Source organism: Loxodonta africana, chromosome 16 (genome assembly GCF_030014295.1).
Source record: "Loxodonta africana isolate mLoxAfr1 chromosome 16, mLoxAfr1.hap2, whole genome shotgun sequence".
Classification (NCBI taxonomy): domain Eukaryota; kingdom Metazoa; phylum Chordata; class Mammalia; order Proboscidea; family Elephantidae; genus Loxodonta; species Loxodonta africana.
The window spans coordinates 8,660,498-8,685,046 of NC_087357.1; the positions used below are offsets into that span (position 1 = coordinate 8,660,498).

Here is a 24,549-nt window from a genome sequence, read left to right on the forward strand (position 1 = left end):
CTACAAATGGGCAACATGAGGGACCCTGTGGTCACGGGAACGTTCGGTGTCCCGATTGGGAGGGATACAAGACCCACACACGTGGCAAACTTGTATAGCACTAAACACACACACAAACACAAGTACGCTGGGAAAATCCAAACAATAAACTGGATGTATCGAAGTCAACTTCCCGGTTCTGAGACTGCATTACAATTTTACAAAGCGTTCTTATTGCAACAAACTAGATGACCTGCACACAAGATCTCGCTGTATTATCTCTTACAACTGCATTTGAAAATCTACAATAATCACAATAAAAATAGCAAGGAAAAAGAAAAGAGGCCAGCAGAAACATATCCTAAAAGTCTCATGCGATGGAGAACTCTGTGGTCAGTGTTGGTGCTTACAGGAATTACAAAACTCAGCGAGTGAGGAAATTAGTCAACAGCCCCCTAGGGGGGTGAATCTAAACACGGCACAAGTTTAACATTTCAGGAGCATAAGGAAAACGCTCCTCATGGTTTTTTGATTCTGAAATACGTGAAATGCAAACACCGTTTTCAAAAGCCCAGCACAGAGCTGAGAATGGCTTTGGCTAATAAAAATATGTGGTTAAAATTTGATGGCAAACGTACAGCACGCAGTACCTCTCTGGCCTAGAAAAAGGCTCAGGAAGGTTCTGGGCCAGGTTTGCATTCCTCCAGGGAGCAGAGAGCAAGTACTTAGATCCCGAACCTCGTGTCGACATCGGCAAGTCATCACATCCTCCAGGTCCGTTTCCCAAAATAATTGTTTGCGTCACAGAAGGGGGGACAGCCACCAGGAGATCCTGACAAAACCTCTGCTCCAAGCCAGACATGAGCGAGGACCCTGGCAGAGGGTGAGAGAGCTCCCCGTACTTACTTATTCTGCATCATGTTCATTATGACCCAGTCGGAAGGGTAGACATTCTTCCCAATGAGATTCTTAAACATGATGAATGTTTCCATCAGAAAATCCTGAAATAAAAAGCAAAGCATTTGAAACAGGATACCAAAAAGAAAGTGAACACCGTCCCCATGAGTGACGAGATCACAAAGGACCCCATTTTTCAGCTGAATGAAAACATTCTAAAAACTAATGAAGATGCATTTCACGGGAGCCGTGAATTCATTGTGTCTTTCTGTTGAGCTGAGCGTCCCTCATCTCTGATGACTGTTTCAAGGATATGGTCTGAAACGTGGCTGCCAGAATGGGCTCGAGCAGAACAATGACCGTGCAGGACCGGGCAGTGTTTCCTTCTGTTGCAAACAGGGTCACTGTGCGTCGGACCGACTCGACGGCACCTAACAACAACGTGTGCTGAAGTAGGCCCGTGGTGTGTCTCTCTAACAGGCAGCAGGTAAATCCCCAGAGTTACAGATATGCATTCAATAGTGCTTCTGCTAATACGAAAACATGATTTTTAAGAACACAACACACAGCTTTTAGCTTTTTTTCACACTTACTTTCAATCCATTTTTCATTAGGAACAGGGCCCATAGGGCTGAATATGCGATATTATTATCCATTCCTTTTCCTACGTAATCCAAAAAAAGGTTCCAACAGAAACTCCTGACCATACGCACATAATCAGCAAGCTGTAAACCATGATCACGGTGTCTTGGGGCTAAACTCTTCCAAAAAGCAGCTAAACAAAACCAAACTTGTTGCCATCAAGATGATTCCAACTCATGGCGACCCCATGTGTTACAGAGTAGAACTGTGCTCCACAGGGTTTTCTGTAATCTTTATGGGTGCAGATTGCCAGGCCTTTCTTCTGCCCTGCTGCTGGGTGGGTTCAACTGCCAACCTTTCAATTAACAACCAAGTGCAAACTTTTTGTGGTGTCCAGGGACCTTCCAAAGGGCAGAACATCCCCATAAACTGAGCAGCTATGCCTTCTGTGGTCTACCCTGCTGCTCCAGCCTGCATCCACGCTGATAAGATTGCTCCTGGCTGCAGGGAGGGGTGCCGGTTTCCTAGGGGCTCCACCCTATGCCTGGCAGAATTAGGAGACTTTTTGGTCTCTGTGGGTGTGACACCTGTTGTGTGCTAACGGGAATAACACAAGTGGTTATTGTGAAAAGCACACAGGCCTGACAGTGCGCATGCTCAGTGGAGCTCTGGGGTGGGCAGATGAAGGGCAATGAGAATCAACTCAGAGAAATGAGGCCACTGTCAGAGATTGCCAAAAGAGTGGATATTTCTCATTTATTTAATCTACTGAATCATAATTAGGTGCAATGGCTGTGAAGACCAAGGTGGTGAAGAGAATTTAGGCGGTCGGGAAAGCAATTCCCAGCACAAAGTTCTCAACAAGTTCATCGCGCAGAGAGGCACAAGTTGAATTCGACACCAGCAATGTTGTTGGTTGCTGTGGACGCGGCTGCAGCTCATGGCAATGCTGCCTGGTCCCGCATCATCTTCACAACAGTTGGTGTGTTTGAGTCTACTGTTGAGGCTACTGATAACAACCATAAGTGGAGATAAAAAGATAAGATACTTTCTCTGCACGCCTAAGAGCAAGTGGCTTCAGCAACTCACGGCTGTTGTGTGGGAGGTTTGGTATACCTGCTACCATGAATAAAGACTCAAGGAGTGAGTTAGGGCTTCGATGACCCTTTTACAACAGAAGCCTCCAGCACAGGAGAAGTCAGTGGCCTGTGCAAAGTCAAGAGGGGACAGTCAGTCGGCTGCCCTCTCAGCTAGCTCTCGGGACCGGAAGCTGTCCGGGTGCCTCTGACATTTGAATGGCTTGGTTCCCAGCTAATTACTGAACTTCACATTTCACCTCTTAGTTCCCCACTTGGTCAAGAGTTTCATGTTGTTACTGACCAGGTTGCATGTCCTGCCAGCTGAGTACCATAATTTAGTCACATCTTATTTGCATGAAATTGCTGGCTGTCTTGCTGATCACTCCTCAAAGTCTAATAATTGAGATGCAGGGCCTGGTTTTTATTATTCTGGAAGAGAAGCATATTTTCCCAACTCCCTTTTTTCTAGGAGACACAATCCCGCACTTCATTAGCATGGCTCAGCTGTTGAACGTTGGTACTTTGCTGATCAAACAAAACACTGCATATTATGGGAGATGAGGTTTTGCAAGCCTTCCTTGTCGATCTGCATAATTCACTAGCCGTGGCGGTGGTCCACATGGCTAAAGAGGCTTAACTCGCAGAACCAAGGATGGCGCCAAGTCAGCCAGGAGGGCTGGAGGACTCATGTTACATTTTGCAGAAAAAAAAAAAATTAATTGTCGTAAAAAATATAAATAACACCACATTTGCCAATTCAACATTTTTCATGGAGACAATTCAGTCAGATCAATTACGTCAATTGTGGGGTACATCACCAATGTCCTTTGCCAAATATTCCATCCCTATAAGCAAGAAACTCAGTGCTTCCTAGATAATAATGCCCCTCACTCCCTACCCTAAGCACTATTAAATGCTGATAGCAACACATTTACTTCTTCCATGATTTCATCATCCCTCACCCACTGGTCCCCGCTGTATTTGTTGGTTTGATTATTCACAGAAGCGCCGTATAATAAGTTGGCAGCTCTGATAATAACCATCAAGGCATTCCAGAGGAAAACCTTTGTGTCATAAACCCGTGGGCTTCCTTCCATATCTGTCCTCATGTACTTGAACAAATGGTCACCTCGCTCATCTGGACTGCCGCAAAGGACTCCTAACCCAGCTAGCCATGTCCACTCTTATCTCTCCTGGCCCCTCATTTCACCCAGAGTGACCCATTCAAAGTGGAAACCTGATCAAGACGGCAACCCTTCCCCAACTTCCAATGGCTTCCCAAAGCTCCTCCACTAAAGACAAAGCTCTTAACTCTAAGAACAAGGAAATTCTGACTCTGCTCCGCCAAAGAAGGAACTGCTTCAGCAAGCACCATTAATTGAGGCTAAACACATCAGATGAAAGACTGCTGGAAAACAAGGTATTTGTCAGCTTTCTGTGGATGCTAAAGCATGACCCACCGATTATGTGGTAACTGGAAACGGTATGTGTATATATCTTTACAATAGGCAGATCTGGTGGTTACCAGGTTACCACCTTTTAGCCAACAATCAAACTTAGCACCATCAACAGTGGGTCGGCATGACAGTTCCGGCCTCCAGACGTGACACTATGTGAAGCACTCTTGCCAAAACACTGCACCTGAATATAATTTAGACCAAACCGCCAATACGCAGGACATATGGAGGCAGGGAAACAAGTCAGATGCTATTATAAGGCAGCACTCAGAAAATCCAGGATCAGGAATACTCCCCAAAGCTGTCAGCTTGCAATCTTCAAACAAACAGTGCCAAGAAAGGCAGAAAAAACAAGGCGATGGTCCTCTTCCAGAAAAAAAAAAGAGATTAAAGAGCATTTCTGTATGTTTGAAATTTTCCATGAAATTTTTAGGGAAAAGAGTACAGGTAAAACTGGGAAAATCGGCCTAAGATCAGGCGATTGTATCAGTGGCTGTAACCTGGATTTGATCATCTACTGGCAAGGTGTTACCACTGAAGACCACCACACATTTGTTAGTTCGTTATACTGTGGAGCTTGCATGTTGCTATGATGCTGGAAGCTATGCCACTGGTGTTTCAGATATCAGCAGGGTCACCCACAGTGGACAAGTTTCAGTGGAGCTCCCAGATCAAGACAGACTAGGAAGGAAGCCCTGATGATCTACTTCTGAAAATCAGCCAATGAAAACCCTATGAGTCACCACAGAATATTATCAGATACAGCAGTGGAAGATGAGCCTCCTAGGTTGGAAAAAAAAAATTGGAAGGCACTCAAAATACACAGTGGCTGCCACAAAAGACTCCAACATACAGCAATAGTGAAGATGGCACAGGACTGGGCAACGTTTCGTTTTGTCGTAGATGGGGTCACCATGAGTCAGAGCCAACTAGACAGCAACCAAGAGCAACAACCACTGGAGAAAACACGCGGCCCATTTGTATTATGTTACAACTGCATGTGAATCAAGTATCCAAAAACAAAAATTGTAACCAAAAAGTAAATGCTGTAGAATATAAGTTTTAAAAAAATCTAGGAGATAAAAACAGCAAATGATGACTTTGAAAGTTGAAAACAAATACAAAGGAGACAAAACTTCTCATTAGGACCTACAATGTCCTTGGTTTAATGCCTTGCCCTCCACTGGCTCCTCCCCTCCTCCCCTCGCTGCTCCTAGGTTCCTGGGCACAATGCTCCTTCCACCTGCAACCTTCACCTGCAACGCTGTTCCTGCCACACCTCAACCTTCCACTGTTCTCTCTTATGCAAAGAAGGCTTCCAACCGGCCCGACTCAGCCTGCCTGTTTCAGGGGTACCATTACTTTGTTGCATGGATAATTTTGGTGAATTAGAGTGGCTTCCTGTTTAATTGTGGTATCCTCCACTAGAAGGCAGGCCATGAGGGCAGCGTCTGCTGTGCCCATTGTGGTCTCCTCCCTAGCAGCTGTGTGGAGTCATGTTCAGTAAATACCATTGAGTGAATTCAATGTAACAGAATTCTATACCCCAGACTCAGGGTCCGGCGTGGAGAGCTCTCATCAAAGCTTCACTGACAAGGCAACGGTCACGAGGAACAAAGAAGCAGATGTCTGGAGCTTGACTCTTCTTTCCATGCACGATACAAGGCCAACGGGAGGTTCCAAATCACTTTGGTGGCTGTTTCATATGGCACCCCAGGCTCTTTAAAATATACACGCCTCCCGAGGTTTCCCAGCCTGGGCCCTTCAGGAATTCTTGCTTCCCCAATCTGGTGAGCATCCTCACTCCCCTCTTCCCACGTGTAAGACGTCGTCCTGGACCAGCATAACACAGGCTGATGGGTGACCGGTCTGGACACAGGGGCCGAAGGGCCTGTGTCCTCCCGACCAAACCAGGACAGGTGTGAGGGAAGGGTTCACAGAAAGAGTGTATTGTCACTGAGTGAGGGGGAAAGGAGCTCCAGGAAGAGGGTCCAGAACGTGCTGAGGCTCTGAAGCCTGCCTTGCTCTGCTTCCCTATGTGACCGACAAGTGGACTGGGGCGGGGGAGTTCAAGTGAGAGGTGAGGCCTGCACAGGAGCACCTGGGCCAGTGCAGATGGCTGGGCAGGAGGTGAGAAGGTGGCAGTACCCCTTCTGACAACATCCATGGTCCTTTATCCTGCATCCACTCAAACCGTAACCTGCAGGCAAAGCCTTGGCCAGCCTATTTTTGAGTAAGTCACTATTCACGCAGTCGCTAAACAGACATTGATTGAGGCCTGGGTGGTGCAAACAGTTAACACGCTTGGATACTAAACAAAAGGTTGGAGGTTTAAACCCACCCAGAAGCACCTGGGAAGAAAGACCAGGAGATCTGCTTCCAAAAGGTCACAGCCATAAAAGCCCTATGGAGCACAGTTCTACTCTGACACACGTGGGGTCACCATGAGTCAGAATCCACTGGATGGTAAGTGAGAAACTGGAACAAGGAGGAAGACGACACTCTTCCCTAGAAGGTCCAAGGCCCTCCATTCCTCTTCCTTTCTTACCATGGAGAAGCTGAGCAACATCTCTGCTTCTGTTCCCGACACTGCGGCTTTGACACAGGACAGCCGGCAGCCTGTGCTGCAGATCGGTATCCCCACTGGAGAAGAAGAGTCTGGAGATCCTGTGAGGTACACAGTCCTTTTAAGGTTGTGGTTAAGGTTGTGTGTCAAATTGGCTGGGCCATGACTCTCAGTGGTTTGGCAGCTATGTAAAGACATAATCACCTCCATAACGAGATCTGCTGTGAGCAGCTGATCAGATGAAAGGGCGTTTCCTTGGGGGTGTGGCCTGCATCAAATATATGTGGACTTTCTGGCAAAGCTTGGTGGCTTTCACTTACTCTGGGTCCTGCATCTGGGACTTGAGCTAGCAGCTTACCTGCTGATTTGGTATTTGTCAGCCACTGCAGCTACATGAGTCAGAAGAAGCCTGTAGCCTGAACCACGGACTCGGGACTTTCCAGCCTCTACAACCATGTGAGCCATTTCCTCAATATAAACTCTCTCTCTCTCCATATATATGTATACACGCTTCACTGGTCTTGCTTCTCTAGAGAACTCAGCCTAAGGCAGACCGTCTCTATGGTGGGAGAGTTTAGAGTTGACCATGTCCATTCTTTTTCTTTTCTAGGTCCGTCCTTCAGTCCCATACAGTGCTCGATAGACCCACCACCCTGGGGTAGCAGGGGCCATGTGAGAGACTGTTAAAGTAACAGCTCTGTGGCACGTGACTTGGGTGTTGGTAATAAATGCAATTTCCTATGGGAATGCCTCATTCAACCAGCAAGGGCTAAATAGGAAAAGGTGAAGAAGCTCTTGTCAGAAGAAAATAGTCTTGATAAAATGGCTTAGGCTATTTTCATGTTGGAAGAGTAATTAACATCCAATTATTTGACACAGTCAAGCCAAACCCATTGCCATCGAGTCGATTCCGACTCGTAGCGAACCTATACGACAGAGTAGAGCTGACCCATAGGGTTTCCAAGGCTGTAATCTTTATGCAGCAGACTGCCACATCTTTCTCCCGTGGAGCGGCTGGTGGGTTCAAACCACTGACCCCTCGGTTAACATGTGAGCGCTTAACCACTGCACCACCCGGGCTCCTCATTTAACACACAACCATCTTTTATTTAAGCTGCGATAGGTTGTCAGAGTGGAGTAGTCAGATCCTCTCTATGGTACAGTTAACAGGCAGGAACACATGTACAAAGGTTGTGACGAATTAAGGACAGTGACAAAGGTCTATACTCCTTGCAGCAGGCATCTGTGATACCCCATCCACAAATGCCATTTTATAATGGAAATCAAATTGCCTGCAAATAATTGATTTTTGAAACTGCTGTGTCTAAGGAAAAGGATCCCTTGGGAAATCAGGGCCACAACATGCAGTGAATATCTGATTCGCTGTTCTAGGGAAGGAGGGGACACACACTTGGAATTCAGCAAATTATAGTACTTTTTTTAAAACACCATTTTGTAAACACTTTTCGTAATACATTGAACTTTCCCAATCAACAGCACCCCTTAACAGTCTGGACAAAATGTTTTTAACAGTTTGCGTGTGTGGCTTTTGATTGTATGACTCTTCTGATAAAGAGCAAATTATTCATTCAAACATTTTTTCAGGATACTTATTGGTCTAAAAACCTTATTATTCAGTTTGAAATTTTATCTATGAAATTGTTAAAATACGTTCATATTATAATCATTTCTTTTGCTTGCTAAAACAGAGCTTAGAGATTTATTTAAGATTCAAATGTGGCATTAAATGTTACAAATATAAAATTTGATTTCACTATGAAATGATTGATAGTCATAGTATATAAATGTGATAGATATTAAATATTTGAAATACCTGAAAAGATCCATACTTTAAATTGCTCATTACTGTTCAAAGGAAGCCCAAATACACAGACACACGAGCACATACCCATTCTTGCTCCCTGACTTTTATTAATAGAAACTGCTATGGTTTCAATGTGTAGATGCATTTTTGTTCTTAGAAATTAAAAAAAATATATATATACACACAAACAAGCACATATATGTGTACATATATATATGTATATATGCATACACACACACATATATATAAAACCCACTGCCGTCGAGTTGATTCCAACTCATAGCAACCCTATAGGACAGAGTAGAACTGCTTCACAGGGTTTCCAAGGAGCAGCTGATGGATTCCAACTGCAACCTTCAGTTAGAGCCAAATGCTTAACCATTGTACCACCAGAGCCCCGTATATACATATTATATAAACCCACTGCCGTCAGGCCGATTCCAACTCATAGTGACCCTATACAACAGAGCAGAACTGCCCCGTGGGGTTTCCAAGGGACAGCTGATGGATTCCAACTGCTGACTTTTGGTTAGCAGCCAAATGCTTAACCACCACGCCACCACGGCTCAAATACTATATATATGTACACACACACACACATACATATATATATATACACATATATGTGGAAATAAATAATAAGAACATATATAGGAAATAAAAAATGAGGAACATTTGTATTTGAAATGATCTTTTTTTTTTTTTAATTGTAAAAAGCATTCTCTTCTCCCTGGCCCTGAACTAGAAAGATGTTAAGGGCAACACACCTCGCGTTGAACACACTAGATGATCTCACTGTACTCTACAGGCGACCCATGGGCCCTTGGACGTGGAACCTGCCCGTCAGGCTCCAGAGCCGAGGCCGGCGTCTGCCCGGGAGCGGGCCCACCAGAGCCGAGGCCGGCGTCTGCCCGGGAGCGGGCCCACCAGGGCTGCGGCAGCTTTGCAGGGGTTATCTGCCATACGGCAATGTGATTCCAGGCCGTCAGGGAGGTGGCGCCCCGGCGATGAAGTCCTCTCTATTACACTTGGTTCAGTTGTACCAGAGTTGTATTGTGATGACGAGAAAATGATGCAGAGAGATGCCAATGAGCTTTTGTAATTACAGCTAATCGATAATGGGGTACATTGTCCAATCGAAGGCTCAAAAGGTTCTCGGGCGTCTGCGATTGAAAAGGCGACCAGTACACGGAGGTTAGTGGTACTCTGTCCGTGGGCAGCTCCTCCAAGTTTTCAGTGATCCCAGATCATAAGTGGAGCAACGGTGGGCAGAAAGGAAAGGAGGTTTTCTCCAGGCTCAGACCTTGAGTCGTTCCCCAATTCAAGGCGGGAAGAGGTGTGTAGGTGAGCACCTTCCCTCATTAGCAAGCAGGCCTCAGCCAGGTATCCCCAGGGGTCTTCTGCAATCAGTGGGAGGCAAGTTCCCATGCAAAAATTCTACCTAAAATGGAAATCTTTATGTTGATGGCCCTGTTGACTCGGCTGCCTGCAACACTGGCCCCAAAACATGGTTATGTCAAAAAGGTCAAGGTCGACACTCACCACCACGTCTGTCCTCATTTTCCCAAAAGTCTTGATCAAATGGGCATAATGATAATCTTCCATTTGTCGCAGAATCGCTGTCATACAAGCGACAAAGTTCCCCTGTAAACAAATTAAAACATGGCATTAGATGGGGACAGAATGATACTTGCTGAGATCAACCAGCAGGTGAGGATCTAAAACTGTCCAGGCAGGGGAAGTTTTACAACATGGTGAATTTACAAAATCCCACTGAACTGTTCACTTTCAAATGGTTCCTTTTATGTTATGTGACTTACGCCTCAATTTAAGGGCGGGGGGTATCTCTCAAGGAGAGCAAATAGGGTCTGGGCGTGAAGTCCCGAGCTCTGCTATGCCTTGCTGGTCGACCAGTGGAAGTTACTGGTCCCTTCCAGCCTCAAGATTTTGTTTTTATTTGCTCTTTTCTTCTGCCAAACAGCATTCAGTGCTTCCTGACACATGGTCCTCCAGACTGGACAAATAAGCTTTAACTTATGCACAAAAATGAAAGACAGGGCTAAAACCTCCCTTGCCTGTGTGCTGTGTTCTCCTGGAAGTCCACTGCCCGCTTCTCACGCAGAAAGGGTGAGCCACCTCTCCTCTGGGGCCATCGCAAAGCAGAGGCCTTTTATTTTTCAAAACCTGCTGTATCCCCCTTTGGCCAATTTAGATGCAATCACCCCTGACTCCACAACGAGTTATGGTCCAACTCTCCCCTCTGGAAGAAGGAGACGAGGAACGCAGGCTCATCAGAATGTAAAGTGGGAAGATCAGGAACTTCTCACAGCAGACAGGGCTGGGCGGGAAGGGAAAGAAGGAGGAGGAAGAAAGAAACCGGAAAACAAAATCCAGACATGGAGACAGTCAAGGGCCAAGAGCTGTCAGCAGATGGGGTGTGCACATGTGATCACTGGGTGGATCAAACGGTTTGTGCTCGACTACTAACCTAAAGGTTGGTGGTTCAAACCCACTCAGCAGCACCTCAGAAGAAAGGCCTGGTGATCTGCTTCTGTAAAGAATATCAGCCAAGAAAACCCGATGGAGCAGTTCTGCTCTGTGACACAGGGGGTCACCACAGCAGAACCTACCTGACGACGATGCGTTTGGCTTTGGTTTCTGGGTGCGTGTACTGGTCTGTGCACGTGCATGTATGTGTGCATGCCTGTGCATGTATGTGTGCTGGTCTGTGTGTGTGCATGTACGTGTGCTGGTCTGTGCGTGTGTGTGTACGTGTGCATGCCTATGCGTGTATGTGTGCTGGTCTGTGTGCATGCTGGTCTGTGCACGTATGTGTGCTGGTCTGTGCGTGTGCATGTATGTGTGCTGGTCTGTGCGTGTGCTAGTCTGTGCATGTGCGTGTATGTGTGCTGGTCTGTGCGTGTGCGTGTATGTGTGCATGCCTGTGCGTGTATGTGTGCTGGTCTGTGTGTGCGCTAGTCTGTGCGTGTGCATGTATGTGTGCTAGTCTGTGCATGTGCATGTATGTGTGCTGGTCTGTGCTTGTGCGTGTATGTGTGCTGGTCTGTGCATGTGCGTGTATGTGTGCATGCCTGCGCGTGTATGTGTGCTGGTCTGTGTGTGTGCTAGTCTGTGCGTGTGCGTGTATGTGTGCTAGTCTGTGCGTGTGCACGTATGTGTGCTGGTCTGTGCGTGTGTGTGTGCTGGTCTGTGCATGTGCGTGTATGTGTACTGGTCTGTGCGTGTGCATGTATGTGTGCTGGTCTGTGTGTGTGCACGTATGTGTGCTGGTCTGTGCGTGTGCGTGTATGTGTGCTGGTCTGTGCATGTGCGTGTATGTGTGCTGGTCTGTGCGTGTGCGTGTATGTATGCTGGTCTGTGCATGTGCATGTATGTGTGCTGGTCTGTGTGTGTGCTGGTCTGTGTGTGTGCATGTATGTGTACTGTTCTGTGAGTGTGCATGTCTGTGTGCATGCCTGTGTGTGTGCACTGAAGGGGTTGGTGAGCGGGTAGGCACCAGAGCAGTCCTGTTGCCATTAACTGCAATCCGTCACTTTAAGGGATCCGGCCAACAGTGTTTTAAAGCCTTCCTCACTTTTAAACGTTTTCCTCTAAATTAACATTTTAAGAAATATAGGACATATATTTTCTCCTGTTAAATCAGTATGAGTTGGGTAAAATCATAGGATGAGGCATATTTTAAGACCTACCCCCAATTTCCCCTACTAAATGAGTTTCCAAATTGCATTCTTTTACTAACTCAACTTTTACAAGCAATACATTTGAACGTTTAAATGTCTTTCATATTAATTTGGAATGTTCGTTCTACAGCAAAATGTTAAAGTCAGATATCTTTTTTCAATCTGTTTTGTATCTATAGTATACATATATGCTTCCAAATGAGTCATCAAAGGATGCATTACATAAATTGAATAAATACAATAATGGTAATATAGTACCTTTCATTTACCCAGAAATATAAATTATTTGTAAAGGATGATAATTGCTGAGATTCAGACTCAAAGTTGATGTTCAGGGTAAGAGCTAAATAATGCTTGTTTTCCATTGGAGGAAGATTTGCAAAATGGCTATTTATAAATATGAACTTTTGAAACACACAAATATTTGGCATCCCCATTGGGCTCAAGAGAAGCTGCCTCTATATTTTGTTTGCTCTTTACAGGATAACATCTTTTGGGTAACGGTCATAATATTACATGCTAATCAACTAGGATGTGAACCTTAGTGAGGGCTACATAACCATGGCCCCATTCAACCACACAACAGATCCCATCTTGTCCCCATTTTGTAGGCAGTGAAACTGAGGCATAGAGATCTTACCCACAATGAGCAAATGGCAAAGTTGGGTGGGAACCCCAACACTACCAGGTGACCAGAGTGCTCACTAGCTGACCTAATCGTGTTCCCCTTGCCAAAACACACAATGTTTGAGAAATCTGAGGTCACAGCTGATGGCCAGCATGAGCTTGAGATGCACTCTTCTCCAATTCTGCAGTCATGAAAGAGAGCTGGAAGAGGATAAGGAAGGGGAAAGACCACTATAGACCTCTGCCCCTCACCACGCCTCGTGATGCAGTCTACTTCCTGCTAGGCTGGGAGTTTTTCCAGCACAAGAAGAGGCCTGTATTGACACAGGTGCACAGTGGTTGCTGGTAGGCGCCACTGAGTTCGTTTCAACTCACAATGACTCCCATGTGACACAGCAGACCTGTCCCACAGGGCTACTAGCCTGTCATCTTCATGGGAGCCTATTGCCAGGTATTTCTTCCATAGAGCTGCCGGGGGTTTGAACCGCTAATGGTTTGGTTAGCAGCCAAGGGTTTAACCATTGTGCCCCCAAGTCTCCTTACCTAGTAGGTGCACAAGTTAATTTACTGCATGTCAAAACAGCTAAACAATGGAGACGTATAATTTAGAATCGCTGAAATCACGAAGTCAGCCATTTATAATCTGAAACAACAAAGCCATGTGCTTCACTTAAAATATCAAGGTGGAAGTGAAAACAAAAGCCAGAGCCCTGAGCAGTCTTGAGAACACCGAGGGCAGGAGCATTGAGGAACATGAATGGGAGAAACAGGTGCATCAAGAATCAGGCCAGACACTCAAATGGGTGATGTGGGCATTCTCAACGTCAGAAGCAGACTACCATGCGGTGCTGCAAAGTCCACGCAAGGCGAAGGACAGGTAACAGCCCTGATCAGACAAGGAAAGCCTGAAGAAAGCACACCACCGTCCACAAAACACGTCCCCGGAACGTGTCAATGGTGGCCAGGCAGCCTTTTCGCTGAAGGAGAACATCCCTAGGGGGAAGCCCATGACCCCCTGGTGAACGACAATGAGAACTAATGGGAGTTGGTCCAAGGAAGGTCAGAAGATCACCATGATTTTTGAGGTCAAAAGGCCAGGCAGGGAGCATGCCCTGTGACCTAAACCTAAAGAAATGTTCCAGAAGCAATTTGTACTGTGCAGCCCTCCCCTTTCTTAAAGCAAGTTTTGCTACCTCAGCTTTTCTCAAAAGTTGTAGCATGGGACCCATTAAGAAAGGGGCATTAGGTCACAAAGCAACCCTTAACAGAATCCAAAACATCAAAATATCACAAAGCATCTTCTCTGACCATAAAGCCATAAAAGTAGAAATCAATAACAGAAAAAGCAGGGACAAGAAATCAAACACTTGGAAACTGAACACCTTGCTCAAAAATGACTGGGGTACAGAAGAAATTAAGGACAGAATAAAGAAATTCATAGAATCCAATGAGAATGCAAATACTTCCTATTAGAAACTTTGGGACACGGCTAAAGCAACACTCAGAGGCCAATTTATAGCAATAAATAAAATGAAGAAAGGGCCAAAATAAAAAAATCATCCCTACAACTTGAACAGAGAGCAATAAAAGAAGTCCCACGGCACCAAAAGAAAAGAAATAATAAAAACTAGAGCAGAATTAAATGAAATAGAGAACAGAAAGAAAATCAAAAGAGTTAAAAAGACCAAAAGGAGGTTCTTTGAGAAAATTAACAAAATCAATCAATCATTGGCCAAACTGACAAAAGAAAAACAGGAGAGGAGGCAAATAACCCAAATAAGAAATGAAATAGGTGATATCATAACAGACCCAACTCAAATTAAAAGAATTATATCAGATTACTATGAAATACTGTACTTTAACAAATGTGAAAACCTAAAAGAAATGGATGTGTGTGTACGTGTGCATGTGCTACCTACACTAACACAAACAGAGGTAGAACAACTAAATAAACCCATAACAATAGATGGAAAAGGTAATTAAAAAACTTCCAACAACAACAAAAAGCCCGGGCCATGATTTACAAACTTTCAGAGAAGAGTTAACACACTACTACTAAAGGTATTTCAGAACATAGAAAAGGATGGAATACTCCCCAAAACATTCTATGAAGTCAGCATACCCCTGATACAAAAACCAGGTAAAGACACCACAAAAAAAGAAAATTACAGACCAATATCCCTCATGAAATTACATGCAAAAATCCTCGACAAAATTCTAGCCAATAGAATTCAACAACATGTCAAAAAATAATTCACTATGACCAAGTGGGATTCATACCAGGTATGCAGGCACGGTTCAACATTAGAAAAACAATCAATGTAATCCATCATATAAATAAAACAAAAGACGAGAACCACGATCTTATCGATTGATGCAGAAAAGGCATTTGACAAAGTTCAACACTCATTCATGATAAAAACTCTCAGCACAATAGGAATAGAAGGAAAATTCCTCAACATAATAAAGGGCATCTATGCAAAGCCAACAGCCAACATCACCCTAAATGGAGAGAGTCTGAAAGCATTCCCCTTGAGAACGGGAACCAGACAACGATGCCCTTGATTACCACTCTTATTCAATATTGTGCTGGAAGTCCTAGCCAGAGCAACTAGGCTAGATAAAGAAATAAAGGGCATCCATATTTGTAAGGAAGAAGTAAAAGTATCTCTATTTGCAGGTGACATGATCTTATACACAGAAAACCCTAAGGAATCCTCAAGAAAACTACTGAAACTAAGCGTTCAGAAGAGTCTCCGGATATAAGATAAACATACAAAAGTCAGTTGGATTGCTCTACAGCAATAAAGAGAATGCCAGAGAGGAAACCATCAAGTCAATACCATTTACAATAGCCCGCAAGAAGATAAAATACTTAAGAATAAATCAAACCAGAGACCTAAAAGACCTGTACAAAGGAAACTAAAGACACTACACTTCAAGAAACCAAAAAAGACCTATGTAAGCGGAAAAACATACCTTGCTCATGGATAGGAAGACTCAACATCTTAAAAAAGTCTATTCTACCCAAAGTGATCTATAGATACAATGCAATTCCAATCCAAATTCCAATGACTTTTTTTTAATGAGATGGAGAAACAAATCACTAACTTCAAATAGAAGGGAAAGAGGCCCCGGATAAGTAAAGCATTACTGAAAGTGGGAGGTCTCACACTACCTGATTTTAGAACGTATTATACCAGAGTCAAAATAGTCTGATACTGGTACAACAAAAGACACATAGACCAATGGAAGGGAATTGAGAATCCAGACATAAATCCATCTACATATGTGCAGCCGATATTTGACAAACGCCCAAAGTCAGTTAAATGGGGAAAAGACAGTGTCTTTAACAAATGGTGCTGGCATAACTGGATAACCACCTGCAAAAAAAATGAAACAAGACCCATACCTCACCCCATGCACAAAAGATAATTGAAAATGGATCAAAGACCTAGATATAAAACCTAAAACGATAAAGATCATGGAAGAAAAAATAGGGACAACACTAGGAGCCCTAATACATGGCATAAACAGTACACAAAACACTACTGACAATGCACAAACACCAGAAGAGAAACTAGATAACTGGGAGCTCCTAAAAATCAAACACTTATGCTCACCCTGGTGGCATGGTGGTTAGGTGCCACGGCTGTTAACCAAAGGGTCGGCAGTTTGAATCTGCCAGGCGCTCCTTGGAAACTCTATGGGGCAGTTCTACTCTGCCCTATAGGGTCGCTATGAGTCAGAATCGACTCGACGGCACTGGGTTTGGTTTGGTATGCTCACCCAAGGACTTTATCAAAAGAGTGAAAGATTACCTACAGACTGGGAAAAAAATTGTAGCTATGAAAATTCTGATCAGTGTCTGATCTCTAAAATCTACTGCAAAAACTCAACAACAAAAAGGCAAATAACCCAATTTAAAAAATGGGCAAAGCATATGAACAGGTACTTCACCAAGGAAGACATTCAGGGGGCTAACAGATACATGAGGAAATGTTCTCAATCATTAGCCATTAGAGAAAGGCAAATCAAAACTGCAATGAGATACTGTCTCACTCCAACGAGGCTGGCATTAATCCAAAAAATCCAAAATAATACATGTTGGAGAGATTGTGGAGAGACTGGAACACTTAAAACACTGCTGGTGGGAATGTAAAATGGTACAATCACTTTGGAAATCAATTTGGTGCTTCCTTTGAAAGCTAGAAATAGAACTACCATACAATCCAGCAACCCCACTTCTCAGAATATATCCTAGAGAAATAAGAGCGTTCACGCAAACAGGTATATGCCCACCCATGTTCACTGCAGCAGTGTTTACAATAGCAAAAAGATGGAAGCAACCAAGGTGCCCATCAACTGATGAATGGATAAATAAATTATGGTATATTCACACAATGGAATACTATGCAATGATAAAGAACAACGATGAATCCATGAAACATTTCATAACATGGGGGAATCTGAAAGGCATTATGCTGAGTGAAGTTAGTCAGTTGCAAAAAGACAAATATTGTATGAGACCACTATTATAAGAACTCCAGAAATAGCTTAAACACAGAAAAAAATATTCTTTGATTATTACAGGGTGGGGAGGGGGTCAGCACAACTGGACTAAACCAAAAGCAAAGAAGTTTCCTGAATACAACCAAACACTTCAAAGCCCAGAGTAGCAGCGGCAGGGGTCTGGGGACCATGGATTCAGGGGACATCTAGGTCAACTGTCATAAAAAAATATATTAAGAAAACATTCTGCGTCCCACTTTGGTCAGTGGCATCTGGGGTCTTAAACGCCAGCAAGTGACCATCAGTTGGTCTCAACCCACCTAGAGCAAAGGAGAATGAAGAACACCAAAGACAGAAGGTAATTATGAGCCCAAGAGATGGAAAGGGCCACATAAACCAGAGACTACATCAGCCTGAGACCAGAAGAACTAGATGGTGCCCAGCTACAACCAATGACTGCCCTGACAGGGAACACAACAGAGGAACCCCTGAGAGAGCAGGAGAGCAGTGGGATGCAGACCTTAATTTCTCATAAAAAGACCAGACTTACTGGTCTGACTGAGACTGGAGGGACCCTGGAGGTCATGCTTCCTGGACCTTCTGTTAACCCAAGACTGGAATCATTCCCAAAGCCAACTCTTCAGATAGGGATTGGACTGGACTATAAGACAGAAAATGATACTGGTGAGGAGTGAGTTTCTTGGCTCAAGTAGACGCATGAGACTATGTGGGCAGCTCCTGTCTGTAGGCGAGATGCAAAGGCAGAGGGGAACAGGAGCTGGCTGAATGGATACGGAGAATACAGGGTGGTGAGGAGAAGCGTGATATCTCATTAGGGGGAGAGCAACTAGGAGTACATAGCAAAGTGTATATAAGTTTTTGTATGAGAGACTGACTTGATTTATAAATTTTCACTTAAAGCACAATTAAAAAAAAAAAAAGGGCAACATGTCAGACAAAATTCACAGAAACGCGCCCCCTTTCCTCCTTCCTTTGGGAACTGAGTCCCATCCGTGGGGTTCCGTGTTTCTATAGGGGAAGCAGTGTGGATAACATGAACCCTTACTGATCACAGGAACACAGCATACTGAAGGGCTTATGGGGCTGGGGGAAGCAGGCATTTAAGGAAGTTGCATTTGAAACCAGTCATATGTTAGAAACAAAAATAGGGGAGAGCTTAGAAAAGAAAACTTGCAGAAGACTCAGAAGAAAATTACTACTGCACACATTGATGGATTTATTTCAAATGCATTTAGAAATTCTATGACACTTTTGTTTTGAAACGTTGGGTACATTGGCAGGAGGGCTGGTGGCAAGGGATGGGGCAGAACGAGTCCTGCACCCTGAGCCTGGGGACTGGGCTGCAGCCATACGGGATGAGCAAAACTGAAGGAAGTAAATAAAAAATAAGGCATATTGCTTATGACTTCAAAGCAATGTAAACTAGGAGCAGAGAAATCAGGATACAGTTGCAGGAGATCAGAAAATCAGGACATAAGACTGCCTAATAAACACAAAATGTGAACCTCATTAGTAATCAAAGATGAAAATGATAGGTCATTATTTGCCTGCCAAAGCAGCAAAGAAGCACTGAAATGAGGATAATGTTAGCAAGGGAGCAGAGAACGAGGACCCCTGCACACTACGGGTGGGAGCACACACTGCTATAACCTTTTTAAAAAGCGATTTGGCAGTAGGTTTGAAAAGTCTTGGGAAAAAAAAAACAAATTCATCTCCACAGTAATTCTACTTCTTAGAATCCATCCTAAGGAAATTATCCAAAATAGAAAATGTTATGCCCAAAGATACTGAACACATCATTGAAAGCATCTCAAAGTTCAACAGCAAGAAACTGTGTAAGTAATCTGGTATTTTGTAGGGTTGCCAGATAAAATACAGTTTGATTTGAATCTCAGGCAGACAATGAATAATAAGCATGCCCCAAATATTGCATTCGAAATATTGCATGGGACATATTTATCCTTAAAAAAGAAGCCTGAAATTCAAATTGAATAAGGTGTCCCGTATTTTGTATTTGCTAAATCTGGTAACTGTAATATACCGTTAGGATAAAATAGTATGCCACCATTATGGCATTAACTATACAAACAGGAAACATTTTAACAACATGAGGAAATGCCTGGAGGATACAACTGGAGATAACTCTATACACACACTTCAGCAATATAAAGAATATTGCACAGGATAAAAGAGAAAAATGACTAGAAGGAAAGACAACAAATAGTGCACAGGGGTAGGAGAATTTGGGCTTTTCCTCTCAGTTTCTGATGGAAACATTCTGTGACCACTTACATAACCCAGACCACTTACATAAACAGAAGAAATTGTTAATATTTTTCGAGGTAGCTCTGAGAGAAAAAGATAAACAGCAGCATAAGGAACTCTCCCTTTCCAAGTCCTACAAAAAGCTCTCTTGCAGGGCTCCCTCTGTTGGTGCAGACTTGGTACTGCCCTGGATGGTTCATGGAGTCCTTCACTGAGCTCAACCTCTTCGCCTCTCCTAGAACTACCTCCATGTCCCCATTTAAAATCTGTTAAGGCCCCAGTGCACTAGGCAGGTGGACAGGTAGGACCAGGGACCATTAGAATGGGAAACAGGTAGAACTGAGGACAGGTAGAACAAAGGACAGGTAGAACCGAAGACAGGTAGAACCAAGGACAGGCAGAACTGAAGACAGGTAGAACCGAGGACAGGTAGAATGGAAGACAGGTAAAACTGAGGACAGGTAGAATGGAAGGCAGGTAGGACTGGGAACAATTAGAACGGAAGACAGGTAGAACTGAGGACAGGAAGAACCAAGGACAGGTAGAATGGAAGACAGGTAGAACCAAGGACAGGTAGAATGAGAGACAGGTAGAACCAAGGACAGGTGGTATGGGAGACAGGTAAAACCGAGGACAGGTAGAATGGGAGACAGGTAGAACCGAGGACAGGTAGAATGGCAGACAGGTAGAACTGAGGACAGGTAGAATGGGAGACGGTAGAACTGGGGACAGGTAGAATGGGAGACAGGTAGAACTGAGGACAGGTAGAATGGGAGACGGTAGAACTGGGGACAGGTAGAATGGGAGACAGGTAGAATTGAGGACAGATAGAACTGAGGACAGGCAGAATGGGAGACAGGTAGAACTGGGGACAGGTAGAACTGAGGACAGGTAGAATGGGAGACAGGTAAACTGAACACAGGTAGAATAAAGGACTGGTGGTGGAGCAGAGCACCTTTTCTAGACAGGTGAATGAATGTAAGACATGGCTGAAGAATACAGAGACCAAGGTTATAAAAAAGGAGAGATGAGAATGGAAAACTAAGATGAGACATAACTTTTAAGCAGTGCCTTTGTCAAATTTGGCCAGGTATGAGGGCATGAATTAGAAGAATCCCAAAGGTTTTAAATCACAGCCTCAAGGTACTGTGAAGGAACGCCTTCTTCACACGACAAAATGGATTCAGCCTCGCTGCATGAATTGGACATGGCAGGGTATTTAATTTCGCCTGTTGTCGTTAGCTGCCATCAAGTCAGCCCCCACTGATGGTGGCCCCGCGCGCGATGGGACTGAACTGTGGTGATGCACAGGGTTTTCATTTGCTGGTTTTCGGAAGTAGATCACCAGGCCTTTCTTCCTGGTAACTGCTCTTGGCTCCTGGTAATTCTAACACCCAGTGAGGTGTTTCATCTGACACTGGAGCTCACACTTCGTGTGGAGCATGGATGTACCCGATGTGGGACACCTGGCTCAAGGACAGAAAGGTTAACACTCTAAGAATCCTCGAAATTCCCAGGGATCTTTGGGCAGCTCCAAACCACAGAACCTGTTGGAGGGATGGACAGGGACCAAGGAACACCGAGTCTGGGTGATTACACTTGACAATGCCCAGGTGAAGACCTGTTAAAATTTTCAAATGGCTTTACCAACTACACACAAGCACTTTGAGGAGAAATTCTCATTTAGATGTTTAAATTTCAATCTATTGATGAAAATAAACTAACCTCATATTCATCATTAAAAATTAAAGAAAAAGTAATCCTCCAGTGACATTTTCCATACGTTACTGAAAGACACTGGGCAAGAACTGCAGTAAAAGGAAAGAGGTGTGGCTTGGTGAATTTGAGCGGCTTTCATTTGGGGGAACATTCAAGCCAAAGAATCAATACCGTGAGGCAACATTGTGAGGACTAGAAAATAGGAAAAGGGCACGTAATTGAGAGTTGAGTCTTCCATTTAAAAGGCATGCGTGACTTGAAATAAATCCAGATATGGTATTGTTTTCGGGAAAACCCGAGGGAGCAGAAAAGACTTTGTTTTCAAGAAAGAAAGTCAATGGTGAAATGTTTAAGGGCTCTATTTGCTAGGAGGGAATTCAAAAAGGAAAAATCGGGAGTCCGAAAAAATAATATAAGCCTTCATGAACTGGCCTAAAGACTCTTCAAAAAAGCTGACGTTTGTCAAAATAAACTTCAGAGGCTCCCTCCTAACAACTTAAAAACAATCTAGTAAATACATTGAACTCTGTTTTCTCACATTAAAGTGACAAAAAAGAAAAATAAATTAAGTGTACAAAGAGCAAGAGAATGAGAGGAGACACAACCAAAGACAAGACATTTTGGAAGGTGAAAAGTGGATAGATGAGTGGGACCATCTGCCTTCAAGGAGGATGGTGGTGATTCTCCAACAGAAAGTCACAGAACCCTGGACAGGCTCAAAAGTTGGAGGTACTGGGTACCCCAGGAAGTGAGGTTATACATGAGATGAAAAACAACATGATCAATGTTTGGAAGCGTGATGTTATACTCCATATGTCTGCTCTCAGCATGGCAGCAAGGGGACTCTCCCATCAGCCCTGGGCATGTCTATTCTCTGGAAAAGGGGAGGGGGTGCCAGACAGAACAGAAGAAAGCACGTGCCAAGAGCCACCTGGCTGAAAATACTGAGAATTGACAAGGCAAACACTGCAGAACGCCCCACTCCTTCTCTGTCCAACCCCTGCACAGCAGCAAAGAAGAATCCTTTTTGGAAAAACTGGCCAGCCAGAGAGCACTTTTGCTAAGACTGACCATGAAGGTTCCAACAGTGTATGAGCTCAACCCACAAAGGCTCCCCCTGCAACAATGCCCACCAGCCTCCCTGCTCTGCCCACAGACATGGACCCCCGCTCACGGGGAGGCAAACGGCCAGGCAGCTTTTAAATCCATTGTGTACGTATGGGGTTGCCATGACTTGGGGGCCAACTCAACAGCAGCTAACACCAACAAGTCACACTTTAGCTCAACAGCTAAAAACATCTGGTCCTAACTACATAAACTATATAACGCCTGGTCCTAACTACATAAACTATATAATGCCTGGTCCTAACTATATAAACTATACAATACCTGGTCCTAACTTTATAAACTATACAACACTTGGTCCTAGCTATATAAACTATGTAATACCTGGTCCTAACTATATGAACTATAATACCTGGTCCTAACTATGTAAACTATGTAAGTACATACTCAATACTAACATAACAAAAGGGAGGATGTAAATATACTGGGAAGACGGAAGACAAAGAAGAGTGTGTAAGGGTGGATGTTGTTTTCAAAATCCTCATCCTTCCAGAGCATGAAATGAAGCTAAGAAATAAACAGAAGCCTATGCATGCAATTTGTCAATGAAGAGGTATAGATCTGGAAAAAACCAAACAAACAAAACAACAGCTTGGCAGAGTTGCCTCTGCTGACTGGGAATTCAAAATGGAGATGATGGCACAGGAGACAGCTGGCTTTCATGGTAAGTCAATTTGCCCTTATAACCAAGCAGTACATTACTCAGATTTAAAATAATAATAACGTCCTTGGAAAATTCCTTCTCGATCCTATAATCCGTGTGAACATTGTTCTTTCACTTCAGATTTTTGAAATAAGATAGTTTTTGCCCTTTGCTGTGACATGCTCACTTATGTTATATGGAATTCTTTATGTCATCTGGAATTTCTTGAAAGCCACTTAAAACCATCTTAGAAAAGCAGATGGGAAGTATAAGGAAGAAAGGGGAATTAAAAACGCAGAAAGAGCAGTGTTGTCAAATGAAGAGAAGGGACTGTTCCCTGTCAAATATTTTAATAGCATGAGAGTCACTGTTTTACCTGACACAGGTATTCCCCACATCATTGATTAAATATTGGATCAAGAGTAGGACAGAATAAAAAGTTAATATCAAGTATTATTGTTAAAACGGAGACTCACGGACTTATACTTTTTCTAGAAATACAACCCATGGTAAAACTGAGAATTGTTTGTGTTTTGTTCCTTTTCTCATTTAAAGGTAAATTCATCTTTATCTTTAAAAGATGCCTCCATCCAATGTATGGTTAATTTTTACTCATTTAATGATACAAAACTGAAAATAGTGCCGGTGATAAACCACATTAATGTCACATATTAGGTATTTTAAACTATGAGGAAAAAAAATCGAACCTGTACCGTAAATTTAAATTGAGTGCTTCATCAAATTCATAGAGTACTAGTATCTCAACATTCTAGACATTAGATGGGAAGAAATCTAATTTTGAAAACAAAATCAATATCAATTTTACTGTGGTAGTAATTGCAGTGAGGCATTTACAGGACAAACACACCAAAAGGGACGATTTGGATCTTAAGTTACCCATAACAATTATTTGCTACTTATTCAATGTAATAATTTAAACAGACTCACATTTGTTCTGAATGATAAAAATAAATTACCTAGTCAAATTTTACATATAAAATTATATTTTATGATATAAAGAGAAATATATACTTTGTATGCAACTTCTTAATAACAGTTATTTATTGCTAGCACAAGACGGTAAAACAGAAAATTCTATATTTTATTTTTATAAAGTCAGTAAATTGGGAAAGATTAGAGTCTTAGGGACTTTGGGATTTTCCAAGTCTTATCCCATGATATACAGCATCTGTAAAGACACCGTAGTAGAAACCAGAGTAATTCAGGCTTAACAAACCCTTACCATTGAAGGAAGATCAATAGGTCTACCCATTTTTTTTTTTTGAAAACTGACTTCTGTCCATAAAGGACACAACTGCCATCCTACTTAAAGACTAAAGTTGAAGCTCTTTCTTGGGGAAAATGGAATTTCTCCGCGTGAGTCATAAAAGGACACAGTCTCAGTTTTATCCACATTTGTTAGGCCTGAGGAATTCTGTCACAGACCAAGCGTTAAAAAAATAGAACTAGTGAATAATAAGGAGGATAAAAGATTAAAAAAAATACTTTGAAGTATGAGATTATTGTATAATAGAAATACAGATGTCAGTT

General features: G+C 43.3%; 1 protein-coding gene across 3 annotated transcripts in view; it reads right to left on the reverse strand.

Annotated features, from left to right (window-relative positions):
* DOCK1 (dedicator of cytokinesis 1) overlaps nucleotides 1–24,549 on the reverse strand; it is a 542,476-nt gene that overhangs the window by 192,163 nt on the left and 325,764 nt on the right. For all 3 annotated transcript variants that reach the window (XM_064269186.1, XM_064269185.1, XM_064269187.1), the window contains exons 28-29: nucleotides 9,928–10,029; nucleotides 886–980 (exon numbers count right to left, since the gene is read on the reverse strand). In XM_064269186.1, coding sequence (XP_064125256.1) covers nucleotides 886–980; nucleotides 9,928–10,029 — 197 coding nt within the window. The remainder of the gene's footprint in view (nucleotides 1–885; nucleotides 981–9,927; nucleotides 10,030–24,549) is intronic.